This window comes from Helianthus annuus, chromosome 2, assembly GCF_002127325.2.
Source record: "Helianthus annuus cultivar XRQ/B chromosome 2, HanXRQr2.0-SUNRISE, whole genome shotgun sequence".
NCBI classification, from domain to species: domain Eukaryota; kingdom Viridiplantae; phylum Streptophyta; class Magnoliopsida; order Asterales; family Asteraceae; genus Helianthus; species Helianthus annuus.
In genome coordinates, this window is record NC_035434.2 from 89,444,385 (window position 1) to 89,463,564 (window position 19,180).

A 19,180-nucleotide genomic window follows, 5' to 3' on the forward strand; every position below is an offset into this window, starting at 1 on the left:
AATATTTTATTTTAGTGATTGGCATGATAAAAATCCATTCGTCGCGTAATTTGGATCGTTTTTCATGTCCGTGCATGTTTCAGCGTAATTAACCAAACAACGCAACTGTAACACCCCAACCCGGAAGGGCTGACGTGTCACAATAACGGTAACATAAACAAAAGTTATAATTCCATTTATTTATTTGATAAGGATACAACCACACGACTATTAAAATTAAGATTAATATACAAGCGGAGACATTCATCTTAATTAACTAACATCTTCAGATTTATTCCTAGGCTTTATTCTTCTCTCTTTTCCCCTCCCAAAGTAACCTGTGGACCTGTATATAAAAAAAAGTTTACGGAATGAGCCGAATGCTCAGTACGGAATTTTAGGCTCAAATAACAGATAATGCTTTATATGAAATCTTATCCGGATGGAACTTTATGATACGATGCAAGAACATAATTTCATAATCATATCTTACGGATGTACCCATGAGCAAACTTAAAACGTGACAATACACAGGTAGCTACTCCTGCATAATTATCACATGAGATGGCGAATTGGCATACCCGTTATCCACCTCCTTATACTTAAATCCTAGGATCGATCCATACGCCTCCTAATAGCCTTATGTACCACACTTGTACTTAAGAGACGCCGTGAACTGATCTCTCCGTCACGGATGGAGCACATGATGTTGATGCCACAACAACATGCTCGTGGGACACTCCACGAGAAGCGATACTCAGGGTATCAGAGTACAAATGGTCTTATTCACATAACTTATAAAACTTATTTTCATAACAAAACGGAACAAATATTGGAACATGCGATAATGAGTATAACAACATAATACTATCGCATGACATGAAAGTTAAATCAAATGTTTAGGATAGGAATCGAACGGACTGTCAAATGAATCGATAATCAAAGACGTGAGGAGTTTTTTTTAAAAGATATAGTAACTTAGTGGTTTATAACAATTTGAATATGAAGCAATAAAGAGTGGGGTAAGGATCCGTACCTTAATAACTCCAAAGTGAAGCTACCTTGTGCTAATATTTTAGATTTATATGGGCAGAGTTTAGACTACTGATTAATCTTTTAACCTAATTTAAATAACATGCACACAAACTAGGTTAGTAACTTAATACAGCATTTACGATAACTCACGAGATCAAATTCTCACAACGAACGACAAAGTGCGATACTTAAACATCCATCGAATTAACGACGAATGACAAAGTACGATACTTAAACTCATTCATCGAATTAACGACGAACGACAAAGTATAACCCTAATGTGGGCGGCACTTAAACATCCATTGGATATATTGATCAGTCGGAAAATGAATCGTAATAGCGATCGAGTTATTACCTTGATTGTGGCAGCACTTCGTGAATTAGTGTGTGTTGTGGACTGATTTAACTATAACTCGACGTACACAGAACTTATGAGCGTCGTTTCAATTTCCCAGATCAAGTCCCAATGTCCTCTATTTATACTAATTTTTGGGACATGCCTACCTACCTGCTTGACATGCCTACCTACCTGCTTGATTGACATGCCTACCTACCTGCTTGACATTCCTACCTACCTGCTTGACATGCCTACCTACCTGCTTGATTGACATGCCTACCTACCTGCTTGATTGACATGCCTACCTACCTGCTTGACATGCCTACCTACCTGCTTGATTGACATGCCTACCTACCTGCTTGATTGACATGCCTACCTACCTGCTTGATTGACATGCCTACCTACTTGCTTGATTGACATGCTTGGGTGTCTTAATTAGGGTTTTCTAGTGGTTAATTTATAAATTACTATTATTCTTTTTATTTCTAGAATAATGATTTTAAATTTATGGGCATTACAGCAACCGTACGGCCACACGAACCGACATCCAAGATGTTTTTGAGCAGATTCTAAGTTCCCTATACTTTAACTTCATTTTAGAGCCTTGAAATAGGGTTAACGGGGCTTAAACGTGCCAAAAATGCATCAAAAATCATGTTTTGCACATTCAGGGGCCATTTCTGACATTCTGTGAAAGATATCTCTGGCGGGGCGTGTAAGCAGGAATCTCCTCTTACGCGGGGCACGAGAGCTTCCTAGATCAGAAACCCAGTTTTCTGATTCAGCAGCTGGTTTCTTGGGTTTTGCGCATGGTTTTGCAACTCTAGGGGCTTGTTTTGGGCACCTATAGATTACCAAACCAGTGGGCACACTTGGACGGTCCAGATTTAAGCTCGTTTATTGAGGAAGGATCTTAAAGGTGCTCCAAACTCTATAAATACCCAACCCCAATTTCATTTCAATTAACACTTTGATCTGATTTTTGCTCTAAGTTGGAGTGTTAATACCTGAGTAATCTTTAGATCAAATCTTCATTGCTTGGACCCGTTTTAAGTTTCTTTCGTTCTTTTATGCGTTTTTAAGCACGAAAGTCAAACAGTGTTTGACTTTCTACTTTGACCAGTCAATGGTCAACACGAAGTTCATTTGAACTTTGCAACGTGAGCGTAATCACGATGGTTATAGTCCCTTGTGACTATACCTACTGATTGCCACGTTGATTTGGCTTAGTGACGAGTCATAGTTTTGGTCAAAATACGCGTTTACGCGTATTTTGCAACAAAACTATTCTTGGGTAGCAAAACCCTTTGTTTTGATATCAAACCTATTTTCAAACTTCGTTAAACATGTTTTAACATGTTTAACTCGTCACTTTTAGATTAGTGCTTATATAGGGTCGTGAGATAAGCGGTCTAAACAACCGCTTAGACTTTCGAACCCGGCCCGTTTGGTCGATCAATAGGATCCGACCAAGCATGTTTAGTGACCATAGATGTATAGGGAATAACCTTCCGAGGTTATACCTTATGGCCACTTCGTTTAGTTAGTTGTATGATAGGTAGTTTATATGCCTTAGGAAAATGACCAAAATGCCCTTTTGGGCATAAATTCCTGTTAAGCATATGTAATCTAAATTTTTACATCTAAACTGATTAGGCAACATTATTAGACATGTTAAGGCATATAATACTTGTCATAAGACTAGTTAGGCGGTCCGAACGCGTTTTACGGGAACGACGCGTTAAAGTAGCATAAGCTACCTAAACGAGTCATAATGGGTCGTAAGCATTTAGGTTAGGTTTTGTTTTAGTATGTAGGCTTTATTAAACCATATCATAAGAGTTCCAATACTCATTTGGTTTACGAAACCTCACACTATCCGATCTTCTGATTTAGGTCCGGTTATTAATGTAGTTATCTATATTAGGTGCCGATTGATTTCCGTGATTCTTCTAGCTTTGCTTGGTTGTTATTCAAGACTTCTAAGCATCCTCAAGTGAGTACATAGTTCCCCTCTTTTACTGTTTTCAAACATTTTGGGGTGAACACATGTGCCTATTTGTTACTTTCGTGCTTTTCATGCTTTTATATCGTATACTTGCTATGTTCATTAGTACGCATATAGTACATGATTTCATTATGTTTTGCTATGTATGTTCACTTAGCATGCTAGCACATTGATTTTCATATATTACATTTTGTTGCATATGTTCATCCAGCATATGGACACATCGTTTTACATTTTGAACTGCTTGAACCGTTTGGAACTGTTTGATCTATGGGAATTATTTGAACTATTGAACCGTTTGGAACTGTTTGATTTATGTGAATTATTTGAACTGTTGAACCGTTTGGAACTGTTTGATCTATGTGAATTATTTGAACTGTTTGAACTATTTGGAACTGTTTTGATCCATGTGAATTATTTGTACTGTTTGAACCATTGGGTTAGGGAAGTGATAAGGTAACGGGGCGGGTGTAATGTGATAAAAGCATGGTGGATACGCCACTGGTACTTCCTATATATAAGTGCTTTTAACACATTATATATTGTTGCGTTATCTAGATCATTTAGGCAAGTGTTTTCAAAACAAAGTTATATTTCAAGGTTTTTCTAACAATATAAACCATTCGAGTTTTATTTCAAAAACAATTTACAATCTGGGTTTACATAAACAAATGTTTTGAGTTAAGATTCATGGCATCGAGGTTTTATAACCTATAATTAATCTGCTTTGACTTGGTTATTTCAATTTTCAATATAAACATTTTACAAAACTTGGTTTTCTAAATATCAATTAACAAAGTTGTTCGAATTATTTTCCAAATGTAAACGAGCCATGAATCCGACACTCACATAAAACCTATGTACTCGCCGGCATCTTTATGCTGACGTATTTTCACATATGTTTCAGGTACCATAGTTGATGATGTTTGATGATGATATTGGTGCGTGCTCACGTAGGAATGGACAAGGCCTTAGTGACTTAATAACAATGAAAGTCAATTTGTTCATGTTTTGTTTCTAGTTTCAATACAATGTAATAAACTTAATTCAATAAAACAGAACTTTTATCCATGTGTTGTGAAACAATGATTCTGTTACGACACTCCCTGATGTTTCCGCGACGGTTTGTTGTTTTAAACATGACCCAGTCAGTAGTCAATATGGTAACGGATCTAGTGGTTTACAACATGGGGTAGCCCCCACAGTATATGGTTTAGGAAACAAGGAACTGGGTAACTCATGGTTTTCAAAATAACTTATGGTTTTTGTAACAACACTAAAATGGACAACCAACTGTGAACTCGCTCAACATTGTTGTTGACTCGTTGTTACATGCCTTGCAGGTCGTTAGGTACTAAGCAGGAGCTTGCATGGGAGGAGTCGTTGTGGAGCATGGACCGTTGTGTGTTCATGATTAACTTATGAACTTTAAACTCGTCATTTGGTTTTGAACTTATTGCTTCCGCTGATAACTCAGACTTTGTTAAATTGTTTTGACACCAATTAAATTGTTTGGTTTGGATTTTATTTATTTATTTAAATTGTTCAATATGATTGGTGGCTAGATCCTGGTCAGTCACCTCCCTGCGGTGATATTCCGCTTGTGGATTTTGCGGGTGTGACATATTCGTTTCGTTACGGTTCGTTAAAGTGCTAAATTGCGCAGTTTTACTAGGTATGAAGCACCTTTTGTGACGGTTTTAATTCCTGACACTTTGTAAGTTATTCTGGACACTAAAAATCAATTCTGCATAATATTTTGGTGTTGAATTGCTGTTTTTTGTTGATTTTCTGCAGAATTCAGCATTTAAAGTGAGTTTCGGGTGTCTTTTAGTGCATAGTTTAGTTTCCGGAAAGTGTATATGTTAACCCTTGTATCCACCCTTGGGTTTTAATGTGTCTTTGATGTTGGACCTACTCCTAGGCCCTAAATCTATTGTCTGATTGCTTTCTATGGAAGTGCTGGAATAGTGTGTCACACCCTGGCTTTTGCGGAAGCGTGGGTTTATTTTGGTGTGACTTCTTAATACCATAGCAACAATCATAAAAATGCTATATGATGGGGGGATTCTAAAGAGCAACATAAGGGTTGAATACGATTGGAAGCCACCTAGGTGCAATACTTGCAAGGTTTTTGGTCACATATCTGAGGAATGCCCGAAGGTAAGTGTCGAAAAGGTTGATACGGAAAACAAAGGGAAGAATAAAGTAGATGATCAAGGGTTTAAATATGGAAATAGAAGGAAGAAAGTTTCAAAGCAACAGTACCATGTTAAGGAGAAACCAAAAGTGATATACAAACCTAAAAAGATGAATGATAGGCAGGAAGTGAACAAACCCAGTTCCTCTAGAGGTCCGACTATTGAAATCAAGAATTCTTTCAGTGGGCTGAATGGGGCACATGAAGAGGAAGAGTCGGATGTGGAAGAGGTTAGACTTGCTACGGATGAGGGGATGCTGACCCTTATGAAAGGAGACTCGGAAAATAAAACAGGTGCAAGCACACCTGCTGAGAAGGTTACAAATGGTTAGCATAGCTTCCTGGAATATTAGGGGGTTGAACCGCCCTCTTAAACAAAAGGAGGTTCAAAAGTTTTTAAAAGAGAACGGGGTTCAGGTGTTAGCCATTTTGGAGTCTCATGTAAAGGTTGCAAATTTGGACAAGGTGTGTAAGAATGTGTTTAGGAATTGGGATTGGGCTTCGAATGGAGCGATGTGTTCGAAAGGCACTAGAATTATTCTGGGGTGGCACATGGATAATATAGATGTTATGGTGGTTGATGCTAATAGTCAGGTCATGCATACTCAGATCATGTTAAAAAACGATAAAAAGATGATGTATGTTTCGTTTGTCTATGCTAGTAATTGTTACAAAGAAAGAAGGCAGCTGTGGGAGTCGTTGAAGATGCATAAGGGGCTGGTTAACAATAATCCTTGGATTATTCTCGGCGATTTTAATGTTGCTCTCAACATAGAAGATAAATACATGGGGAGTTCTACTGTAAACGCTGCGATGACCGATTTTAAAGATTGTGTAGAATATATGGAGGTTTTTGATGTTAATGCTAGCGGTATCCATTACACGTGGAACCAGCGATCTAAAATGGGAGTGGGGATTCGGAAAAAGCTGGACAGAGTTATGTCAAATGTTCATTTTACTGATGTTTTTCCTGAAGGCCATGTCGTTTACTTGCCCTATGGTGTTTCGGACCATTGTCCTTGTGTGTTGAAGCTGCCTTCTAGTCAAAAAGCAAAACCAAAACCTTTCAAGTTTACGAATATGTTGGTTCATAAGAAGCAATTTGTGGAGATTGTGCAAAGGGGTTGGAACCTTAACGTGGATGGGGTTCCTATGTTTCGAGTAGTGAAAAAACTAAAGGGTTTGAAGCATGCCTTTATATCTCTTTTACATAAACAAGGAAACATCCACAAAAAGGTTTGTGATATTAAAAAAGAGCTGGATATTCTTCAAAGTAATCTGGATAGAGATCCGAAGGATATTCATATTAGAGATTCTGAATCGGCCTGTTTGAAAAGGTACCAAGAAGCTGCTCTTGATGAAGAGAGGTTTTTGAAACAAAAGGCTAAACAAAAGTGGTTGGAAGTGGGTGATGCCAACACGGCTTATTTCCATAATGTCGTTAAATGCCGTAACCATGTTAACAAAATTCACTCTATTAAAGATACGGAAGGTAATCATCATGATGGGGAGGGGGTGTCGGATGCTTTAGTTGACCATTTCAAAGTGTATCTTGGTAATAAAGGGAATGTGACTAAGAAGCTGGATCCGAGTATCGTTTCATCAAAGCTCAGTTCTCAGGTCGCTACTCATATGTGTAGGCGAGTCACTATTGAAGAGGTAAAGGGTGCTCTATTTTCTATTAATGAGAACAAATCCCCGGGTCCGGATGGATATACGTCCGAATTCTTTAAAAAATCATGGGAGATCATCGGTTCTGATGTCACTATGGCAGTCCTCGATTTCTTTGAATCAGGCAGATTGCTCCAAGAAATAAATCACACGTTCTTAGCTTTGATTCCAAAGGTTGCCACTCCTAGTATTGTCACGGACTACAGGCCGATTTCTTGTTGTAATGTCATTTACAAAGGTATTAGCAAGATCATCACCAACAGGATTCTTGAGGGCCTCAATGAGATAATTAGTGATAACCAATCGGCATTTGTCCCGGGGAGAAGAATTTCAGATAACATTCTTCTAACTCAAGAACTCATGCATAATTATCACCGGCAAGTCGGTCCTCCGAGGTGTGCTTTCAAGGTGGACATTCAGAAGGCCTACGACACGGTGGATTGGGATTTTCTTCGTGATGTCCTCCATGGGTTTGGCTTTAACCAGCGTTTTATCGGCTGGATTATGGAATGTGTTACATCCACTTCTTTTTCTCTTAGCATCAATGGAAACATACACGGATACTTTCGGGGTGAGAGGGGTTTGCGTTAAGGAGACCCTATGTCTCCTTATTTGTTCACCATGGTTATGGAAGTTTTAACTTTACTTCTTCGAAAAGCGGCTGATTCGGAACCGTCTTTTAGATTCCATAACAAGTGCGAAAAACAGATGATTATTAATGTTTGCTTTGCAGATGATCTGCTTATTTTTGCAAGGGGTGATACTCAATCGGCGAGGGTTATCATGGACTCTTTGATGAATTTTAAGGATGTTTCTGGGCTTGCTCCAAGTAATTCTAAAAGTTCTGCGTTTTTTTGCAACGTTTCTAGTAGCATTAAATCCAGAATCATGGAGTTTGTTCCTTTTGAGGAGGGTAAGTTGCCGATTAAATATCTTGGGGTTCCTCTTTTGGCGTCTCGGCTTCTTGTGAAAGATTGTAAAGTTCTTGTGGAAAGAATGGATAAGAGGATCATGGATTGGAAAAATAAGTTCCTGTCGTTTGCTGGTAGGCTTCAGCTGGTCATTTCGGTCCTGTCTTCTATCCATGCGTATTGGGCTTCGGTTTTCTTGTTACCATCGAGTATTATTAAGGAGCTGGAGAATAAAATGAAGTGGTTCTTATGGGGTTATGGTACGGCCGCTAAAGGTAGAGCAAAAGTTGCCTGGAAAGAGGTATGTCTTCCTAAGTCTGAAGGGGGGCTAGGCATTAGACGTATTCTTGATGTTAATCGATCTCTTATGACGTACCACATCTATAGTATTCTTTCGGAAAGGAAATCCCTTTGGACTAAGTGGGTCTTGATTCATAGGTTAAAAAATCGTAGCATCTGGGACGTTCCTATCCAAAGTAATTCGCCATGGGGTTGGAAGAAATTACTGAAGTTTAGACATGTCGTTAGGCCTTTTTTCTGGTCCAAGATTGGTAATGGTGAATCAAATCCTTATGGTATGATAAGTGGTGTAGTCTTTGTCCGCTGAGTAATTTTGTTACTCATAGACGTATGGCTCAGCATGGTTTTAGTATGTTTTCTAAGCTTGCGGATGCTATAGATTGTGGCAACTGGGTTTGGCCTGAAGCTTGGAGGAATTTATTCCCGGTCCTTTTTCAGCTCCAACCCATTTTGTTATCGGCTGGCGTTCAAGATAGAATCATGTGGATGAATTCGGAAGGTAACTTGGTCTCGTTTGAGTCTAAAGAGGTGTGGGCGGCTATTCGTTCTCGGGGTCACGCTGTTGAATGGTCGAATGTTGTTTGGTCTCGGTTTAATATCCCTAAACATGCATTCATTAGTTGGCTGATTCTTAAGAGGAAGTTGTGGACTCAAGACAGGATTCTTCACTGGAATCATACCGTAACCGGTTCTATGAATCAAATGTGTTGTCTTCTTTGTTATACAGGTATTGAAACGAGGGACCACTTGTTTTTTGAGTGAAGTTACTCAAAAAAGGTGTGGTATGAAGTTCGAGAAAAAGGAGATATGTCTCGGCTCAATGAAAAATGGGACGTCATTATGCAATGGTTGGTGCCTAGAGCTACTCATCGATCTATTAAGGAGGTTACGAGCAGACTTATAGTGGAAGCTTCGGCGTATTTTATTTGGATGGAAAGGAATGCTAGATTTTTCAACAACCAACTTAGACCGCCGGAACAAATTGTGGAACTTATTTTGCATACGGTCCGAACAAAATTGCTCTCTTTCAAGTACAAAGCCAGTGCCAATGTCAACAGGTTTTTGGAGAAGTGGAACGTGCATGGGGTAGAGACCTTTGATGACCATTGTTAGAAGAAATGTAATAGTTGTCTAATTTTGGTTGTTTGTTTTTTGGTTGTGTTCTTGTTTCCTCTTTGGTGGTATGCCACCAAGAGAACTAGGGGGTATTTCAGCCTTCCTACTTGTTTTATTGATATGATATAAAATCACCGGGGTAACCCATTACCCAAAAAAAAATAAAAAAATAAAAAAATAAAACATAAGATGTTCATCCATTCATTAAGTTTAAAAATATCACAACATCATTGTTTTGAAAATGTCGACACATAAAGTAAATTACAAACATGACAAGATTAATAGAGTTCACAAAGACTCATCAAAAGTACGTAAATAAAAACCCAAGTTTAGAATTGTGTACCCCGTCCAGGAAAGGGATCCACCTCCTAAACTCGACAACACGGATGACATCTTTATTCATTACGTAGCCTTGGCACAACGCATACTCCGCCAGATCCACTAATTTCCTGAAGTACATGTAGTTTGAAAAATCAACAAAAGTTGGGCGAGTTCATGTGTATGTGAGTATGTATAATCCTTTGTAAACGATGTATGTATAAAAGTCCCTGGTATGTAACAATAAGGAATAAAACGAGATCACCAATGGTTTGCAAGGCCATTGATATGTGTGAAGTGATGTAGGAAGACTCAAACCTAGCAAATTTGTACCGGGCCTCGGCTGTAAGACACAGTCACCACTATGGGCCGCCCCGGCCTCACGGGTGTGGGCTCGCTACACCCAAATAGATCTATCACTCATGTCCCTCGGTCCTACTACGAGGATAATGGCCTTTAGTAGCCGCTTACCCACTCACATGATCTAACGGTGTATGAAAGTCCCTCCTTAAGCTAAGCATACCATGTATAAAAATGTCTGTATAATTATAACATGTATTTCATCCCCGAAGTTTGTAAAACTGAAAACAGTTAAAAAAAGAAAAGGGGGAACATGAACTCACTGAAGTGCGTCTCCTGTATCGTACTCAAATCTCCGGTCTCATCAGCAAATACGACCCCCTACAATGTACTAATGTCTATTAGACGAACGGGCCGTGCCTTGCTTTTGTATTGCGGGTTTGAGTTACGATACTTTGTTATGGTTCCAAGTCATAACTTCTTGTTAAAATAATAATAATTATTTTACCTTAAGTTTTACTTTTAGGATTTCGGAATAATAGTTAGGCAACTATTTCGTCTTCATACTTCTCAAGTATTTTATATGTGTATTTCCTTCCCAAGGATGGGGGTATTTATACATGTATTTTGGTGGTTCCGAAAATAATATATTTTTAAATTCCACTTAGAAAGATATATTTAACACATTTGTCAAACTAATGTATTCCCAAAATATATATACTTTTCCCAAAAATAATATATTTTCATTCTTTGTGTCTAAAAAATATTTTCCCAAAATATATTCGTAAAAGTGTTTCCGGAATTAAAAAAACGTGATGGCATTTTGCTAAGTACATTATTTTGCCCTAAATAATATAACTAGTTCGCAAAATAACAAATAATCAAACAAGCGTTTTAGTATAAAATAAATATATTCTAAATATATATTTATCCATTTTTATTTAAGAAAATCAACCTCCGACACTTGTATTTTGTTACAAAAATTATGACGAAGTTTATGTTCGAAACACAAGTTATTAAATATACTTGTAACATTTGCTTGGAAAAATATTTTCTAAGTCTTGGAATTTTTAGAAAATTTCACCAGAGTTTCCCCTAAAAACGGAGGTGTCCATGCTTACTAGCATATCGTTTTCTTTTCAAAACCAATCAACAATCATCAACAATTAATCTTTACATTACCAAGAGCAAAAATATATGGGTTACACACTAATCATGAACTTGATACATTTCGAAAACGCGTGGTAACTTGGTAAAGCTTTTAGTGGGCTTAGTTACCCTCCAAAGCGTATTTATTCCTTTAGAAATCATTCTTTTAAAATAATTTAGTGTTTACAACTTGTAAACAATTGAACTCTTCTTGTAAATAAAAGAATTTCACACTTATTTCATTTCTAAAAATATGTAAGTGTATGTAAAAATCATAATCCTTTAGAGATCGTTTCTTGAACTTGGTTTGTTTACAACAATATTTTTTAAAACTTGGATCAACATGATCATCCATCAACTTGTTCACTTATATTTTAAGAAAATCATTTTTATTCAAGTTCATGATCAAACTAGAAGGTGGTTATTTTAGGTAACACATAACCACATTCTATTCTTGTTAAATCATATTTCTAAATATTATTTAACAAGATTCATATGGTGATTAATCAAGAATCATCATAAAATTAACAATATGTTCACTATAACATCATACTATCAACATTTCATCTTCAAGTAACTTTCATGTAATGTTTCATGTAATGTTTTATGTTCAAGCTTCTAGTTTAAACTCTTTTAGTGTTCTTATGAATCTCAACATAATATAACTTTTAACTACTCAAAGTAGGAATAAACAAGAGTAAATCAAGACTTACTACTAGCTTATAGCTAGGGAAGAATCTCTAGTGAAAAGATGGAGAAGATGATGGTGAAAAGCAAGTGAAAGAAGCTCCTTGAAGTTCCACAAGATACAAGCTTCCTTGAATCACCTTAAAGTCTTGTTTGAAGCTCAAAAATGGATGGATGGGGTGGTGAAATAGTGGTGATGGTGGCGGTTGGGTGTGAGCCGAGAGGAGGGAGAGGGAGAGTGAGGTGTGGGTGTGAATTATGAGGGGTATGGTTGTGATCTTGGCCATGCTTAAATAGATACTTTCTTATGTTTTAGTAACTCCAACAAGCAACCAATCCAATAAACAAATGAATATAATCTTGTACAAGATATGAGAGTATGGTGGGGATGGTCCTTGTGACCGAATCGGTTAGGAGGGGGGGTTAAGGGTAAATTCTGCAACTTAATAGTAAAGACTAGTTAGATTTCCAAGTATGCTCTTACATATAAGATTTATTTGATATTTAGTGGGTGTTAGGGTGTTTGGGGATCATGACAAGCCAAGAAATAATGAAACAATGTGTATGGCAAAAATTTAGTGTCCCGGATAATGTCCGGTTATCCAGTTAGATACTGTTCCGTTAAAGTGCTTAATTATTCCTTAAAGTGTCTTATATATATATATATATATATATATATATATATATATATATATATATATATATATATATATATATATATTTGTAACACAATTGATCCCTGGCACTTAGGAAAGTATACAGGACCATTCTGCCATATTTTTGCACTTCACTAGTGTGTTTCAGTGCTGAATTTTATAAATAAATGCAGAATTCTGCATTTAAAGTGTGTTTTAGGCACTTCCCGGCACTTAGTCCTGGCTCATAGTGGCCTTAAAACATAGTCTGTCCATTGCTGGCATTGTCAGCATGTTTCTGAATCATCCGTTCAATGTGCTAACTGTGCTTTGTGCATCAAGTATGTCACTAATGTTTATGTGTAATAAATGGAGTGACAGTATGAAATATGATGCATATGTATGTATGATACAAAAATCATAAAGCAGTTTAAATTGTCAGTTGTAATCAAGCACAATCATTAAGCACATAATTGAATTTAATTAATTGTACAGTACCTGTAATTGTGAGGGTTGTCACATTCTCCCCCCGTTAAGAAAATTTCGTCCCGAAATTTTAGGTTCTGCTTCTAGTTGCAGGGGTCTTGGGGAATAAATATGGGTACTTTTCTGTCATACGATCCTCACATTCCTACGTGAATTCTGGCCCATGCCGTGCATTCCATCGAACTTTGACGAGTTTGACACTTCTCCGGCGTGTCTTGTTAACTTTCCAATCCGTAACCTCAACAGGTTCTTCGATAAAGTGGAGTGTGTCGTCAACATGAATTTCGTTGGTAGGAATGACAACTGTTTGAGTTGGACTCTTTTTCAAATTTGATACGTGGAATGTATCATGAACCCCATTAAGTTCAGCAGGTAATCCAACTTGTATGCTACCAACCCAACCCTTTTCAGGATTTTGAATGGACCAATGTATCGCGGATTCAACTTTCCACGCTTTCCAAAGCGTGCCACACCCTTCCAGGGTGAAACTTTTAACAAAACCATATCTCCCACCTCAAATTCTAGAGGTTTCCTTCTTAGGTTTGCATAACTCTTTTGTCGATCACGAGCCGCTTTGATGCACTCTCGGATCTGTTCAATCTTGTCTGTCGTTTCCTGGACCAATTCCGGACCAACCAGTTGTCTATCACCCGCATCAGCCCAACAAACCGGAGATCGACACTTACGTCCATAGAGAGCCTCGAACGATGCGGCTTGAATACTTGCATAGTAACTGTTATTGTATGAAAATTCAACCAAGGGTAGGTGAGTGTCCCAACTTCCTCCTAAATCCATTACACAAGCTCGCAACATGTCTTCCAATGTTTGAATTGTTCGTTCGCTCTGCCCATCTGTTTGCGGGTGAAAGTAGTACTTAGATTCAACTGAGAACCAAATGCTTCTTGAAAGGATTGCCAAATCCTTAACACGAATCTTCCATCTCTATCAGAGATAATCGAGAGAGGCACTCCATGTCGTGCAACAATCTCTCTCATGTATATCTCAGCAAGTTTACTCGTGTTGTCTTTCTCCTTGATTGGTAAAAAGTGTGCAGATATCGTTAGACGGTCTACTATCACCCAAATCGTATCGTGGCCCTTGGGCCTCCTTGGCAATTTCGTTATGAAGTCCATGGAAATATGTTCCCATTTCCATTGGGGTATTTCAGGTTGTTGCAGAAGACCTGAAGGCTTCTGGTATTCGGCTTTCACTTTGGCGCATGTTAAACATTTACTAGCGTATACCGCAACATCGCCTTTCATTCTTGGCCACCAATAGAAATCCTTAAGATCTTGGTACATCTTATCTGCTCCTGGATGAATCGAGTACCGTGACTTGTGAGCCTCATAAAAAATAACCTTTCTCAAACCACCAAACAAAGGAACCCAAATTCGTTTCATGAAGCACAAAGTTCCTTCCCCGTTTGGTACCAATTGCTTCTCCATCCCACAGAGATACTCATTTTCGATATTCCTTTCTTTGAGAGCTTCTTTCTGCGTGGCGCGAATGCGCAATGAGAGGTCCGTTTGAACAATCATTTCCAAAGCCCTAACCCTTATGGGCTTGATTATTTCCTTCCGACTCAGGGCATCGGCGACCACATTCGCCTTCCCTGGGTGATACTTGATTTCACAGTCGTAATCGTTCAATAGTTCAACCCAGCGTCTTTGCCTCATGTTAAGCTCTTTTTGATCAAAAATGTGTTGTAGGCTCTTGTGATCAGTAAAGATCATGCATCGCGTACCGTATAAGTAATGTCGCCAGATTTTCAAAGCAAACACCACCGCGCCCAATTCTAAATCATGCGTGGTGTAATTTTTCTCGTGGACCTTTAACTGGCATGACGCATATGCTATAACCTTCTGACGCTGCATTAGCACACATCCCAAACCTTGACGCGAGGCGTCGCAATATACCACGAAGTCGTCCGTGCCTTCGGGTAGGGATAAGATCGGTGCGTCGCAAAGTTTGTTCTTCAATAACTGAAATGCTTCTTCCCGTTTATTTCCCCAATCAAACTTCTTATCCTTTTGGGTAAGGGAGGTCAAAGGTTGAGTGATTTTCGAGAAACCCTCAATGAACCTTCGATAATAACCAGCCAAACCTAAGAACTGTCGAATCTCGGTTGGCGTCTTTGGAGTTTCCCAGTACTTGATTGCCTCGATCTTTGTGGGATCCACATGAATTCCATCTCCATTAACCACATGACCGAGGAACTGGACTTCGCGCAACCAGAACTCGCATTTTGAGAACTTTGCGTACAACTTCTCCGTTTTAAGTAGCTCTAAAATGGCTCTTAAATGATGCTCATGCTCTTCCTTCGTCTTTGAGTAGATAAAAATGTCATCAATGAACACAATCACAAACTTATCAAGGTACGGCTTACAAACTCTGTTCATTAAATCCATGAATACAGCTAGCGCGTTTGTCAAACCAAACGGTATAACTAGAAACTCGTAATGTCCATAACGAGTCCTAAAAGCAGTCTTGGGAATACTTTCCTCTTGTATCCTTAACTGGTGATAACCTGATCGAAGATCGATTTTTGAGTAAAATCTTGAACCTTGTAATTGATCGAATAAGTCATCAATCCTTGGTAAAGGATATCTGTTCTTAATTGTCAGCTTGTTCAGTTCCCGGTAGTCAATACACAAGCGGAAACTACCATCCTTCTTTTTGACAAACAAAATTGGAGCTCCCCAAGGCGAGAAGCTTGGCCTGATAAATCCCTTATCTAACAACTCCTGAAGTTGCGTTGACAATTCTTGCATCTCCGAAGGCGCAAATCGGTAGGGTGCCTTAGCCACAGGCGCGGCGCCTGGAACTAAGTCAATGCGAAATTCGACTTGTCTTTGAGGCGGCAATCCTAGCAAGTCTTTGGGAAAGACTTCAGGATATTCCTTTACGACAGGAATGTCTTCTAGTTTTGGCTCAGCGGCTTCTTTATCCATGATGTGTGCCAAGAAAGCAACACATCCCTTCCGTAAACACTTTCTAGCTTTCAGGCAGCTAATGATCCTCAAAGGCGTATCACGCTTCTCTCCGTGCACCACAATGGTTTCTCCATTCGCCATTGGGATGCGAATGGTCTTCTCATGACATACAATCTCGGCTTTGTTGCTTGATAACCAATCCATCCCTACTACCACGTCGAAGCTTCCCAACTCGACTGGCAGTAGATCCAGTGTAAACTCATGTTCTCCCAGCTCGATTACGCATCCTCTGATGACTTCATTTGTTTCAACTAGCTTTCCATTAGCCAGTTCAATTGAGTATGGAATGTCTAACTTACTAGCAGTTAACCCAAGCATATTCTAAAGTTCTAACGATACAAAGCTATAGTCGGCACCAGTGTCAAATAGAACAGATGCAAAGCGTTGATTTATAGGGAACGTACCAGTGATAACATTCGGGTCCTGGCGTGCTTCCCTTGCTACAATGTTGAAGACTCTGCCTTGTGCTTGATTCAGTTTTGGGCATTCCCTTTTAAAGTGCCCCATGTCTCCACAGTTGAAACAACCTGGTCCTCGACCATTCCCATTACCATTTCCACCTTGCGCATTGCCTTGGTTGCGATTCCCACCTGCGGCTTGATTTCCAAAATTTCCCTGGTTGCCATTTCCGCCATTGCGGTTCCCATTTCTGTTACCTCCCCGGTTGTTGTTACCAGATCCTTTTTGGCCACCACGGCCAGTACCAGCCCAACAAGTGTCTTTTGAGTGACCCATCCTTCCACATTCACATTTGCTAAGTCTGCACCGGCCAGCATGATGATGTTGGCATAAATCACACTTGGGCAGAGTGCCCATGTATCCTTTCCCTTTGTTTTCACTGCCAATCTTTACTTCAGCTGGCGGATTTGTATCCCTCTTCTTGTTGGCACTGCCAGTACTTTTCTTAAAGTTGGAGAATTTCCTCTTGTTCTCCCCTGAGGATTCGACATGTGTCTCCTTTTTCTTTGGTTCAGAAACTGAAAATTTGTTCAACCGAATGGCTTTTTCGGTAAGAGCCACACTAAGATTAATGGCTTCAGTAATCATTGAAGGCTTGGACGTGGTTACCACGCTCATGATCTGGGGTGCCAATCCCCAGATGAAGCGCTCAATGCGTTTAAATTCGGGCGTGACCATGTACAGCACCACATGGGAAAGATCAAGGAACCTCTGAACATACTCAGCGATTTTTGGGCCTTCCATTTTTAGGTTCTAGAATTCTGCTTCTAGCTTTTGTATCTCATCCCGCGAACAATACTTCTTCCTCATGAGCTCCTTCAGCTCATTCAATGTTAACACATATGCCGCCTCCTCTCCCAATGTTTGCACTTGCAGATTCCACTATGATAGGGCTCCATCAAGAAAAAGCCCTGAAATGTTAAGTAACTTGTTGCTCGGGAGCACACTTGCTCATTCTTAAAATAGAATCTGTCTTTTCTGCCCACCTGACGAAGGCAACAGCACCTCCAGTGCCGTCGAAGTTTAGGTGCTTGTAGTCAAAGAATTGTTTGTAGGTGCAGCCATTGGGTGGGTTGTTGTTGTTGTTGTTGTTGTTTGAAGTATTCCTGCTTGTTTCTACTTGGGAGGCCGCATACTGTGCTATAGCTGCGGCAATTAGTCCCTGAAGTTCTGCCTCAGTAGTAGGCAGGTGTGCGTTTCGTCGTGGAGGCATTTTCTAAAAGATGATCATATTGGCTAGGTCGTAGTAAGTATAGTAAATATGCATATATAATAACATCCATCAACCTCATAACACATAACATCCCATGTTATAATGTAAAACAAATAATTCAACAAAGCATGTAGCGAGAACGTTGCCATTGAGCCTTCATTAATCATGACCACAATATAGTTTTACATGTTTTACAGTACATCATACATCCAAAATAAGATCATAGGGTTACATCACCCCCAAAAGTACAAGTCAGTCTACACAAATCATATACAAAAGTGTGGTCTTCCAAAAGTCTTCGTATGCTGGCCCAATTGCGACTTTCTCACCAAAAACAATCTACCTGCACCAAACCAAAATGTAGCTACGCTGATGGCGGAGGAGGAGGAAGATAAGAGAAGATCAATCGGCGCATGTGCACCCAATCCTCCTCAAGGGCATGAATAACACGCAGCAAATAGGCAATCTGCTGCTCAGGTGTAAGGAAATGAACATCCGAATCAGGGGGTAGCGGGAGGGGAGCGTGTGGTGCGGCAAAAGGAGTTTGACAGTGACATGGGGGAGGACGTGGAGTCCTATCTAACTCCCCGACTCGACGACTCAAAGCATCCTGCTATAGCTGCAGGGATGCAAGTATGCCCTCAGTGGAATATCCGACATGGAAAGGGTGATACGGGTCTAATAACGGCATAACATTGGGCAAAGACCACAGAAACGGCTCGCCCGAAGGTACAAAGGATGGTGTAGTGTGAGGGAACTAGGACATGAACGGAACAGATGACGATACAGGTGGAACAAAAACAGGCTGCTGCCTCGATGAACCCTCCCCAGGACGAGGTGGAGGAATATCCTGGAGGAATGTAATAGGAAGGCCGGTGCGATGGACATCAGCGATGTGTGGGTGGAAAAACGGATCATCAATAGGTGCGGAAACAGGTGCTACAGGAGGAGTGACTGGTAGCACGAACAGGGGATAATCATCATCCTCGATCCACCCGTTGTGGGTGTCGACGTATCGTGGGTCGACATGCGTGGCAAATAGTGCATAGTCGACAGCAGGTTGTGCAAGAGCGGGTGCATCAGCAATAGGAACATCCGCCACTGGTGGTGCAACAATGGGAATATCAACAATAGGTGGTGCAAGGGCTGATGCATCCACAAGAACAGGGTCGTGCACCGGTACAGGATCAGGAGCAATAACAGGCGCTGGTGCCACGACAGGCTCAGGGTCGGCAAAGTCCGTATCAAAGTCGGCAGGTATATCAAGAAACTGATCAATAGGAGCCACTGGTGTCTCTAAGGGCTGGTCAACAGGAATAAACTCGATCTCGTGATCGGGATTAAAATCAGGAGGAAAAACTGGATCAAACTCGTCCTCGAACT

General features: G+C 39.7%; 2 protein-coding genes across 2 annotated transcripts; both read left to right on the forward strand.

Annotated features, from left to right (window-relative positions):
- Positions 1 to 7,830: 7,830 nt before the first annotated feature.
- On the forward strand, positions 7,831 to 8,748 carry LOC110891572. Its single transcript, XM_022139276.1, has one exon. It carries the CDS (start codon positions 7,831 to 7,833, stop codon positions 8,746 to 8,748), a length of 918 nt encoding a protein of 305 aa, XP_021994968.1.
- Positions 8,749 to 8,771: 23 nt separating this feature from the next.
- On the forward strand, positions 8,772 to 9,554 carry LOC110891566. The gene is made up of 2 exons (XM_022139272.1): positions 8,772 to 9,168; positions 9,232 to 9,554. Exons 1-2 carry the CDS (start codon positions 8,772 to 8,774, stop codon positions 9,552 to 9,554), a joined length of 720 nt encoding a protein of 239 aa, XP_021994964.1.
- The last annotated feature ends 9,626 nt before the right edge of the window (positions 9,555 to 19,180 follow it).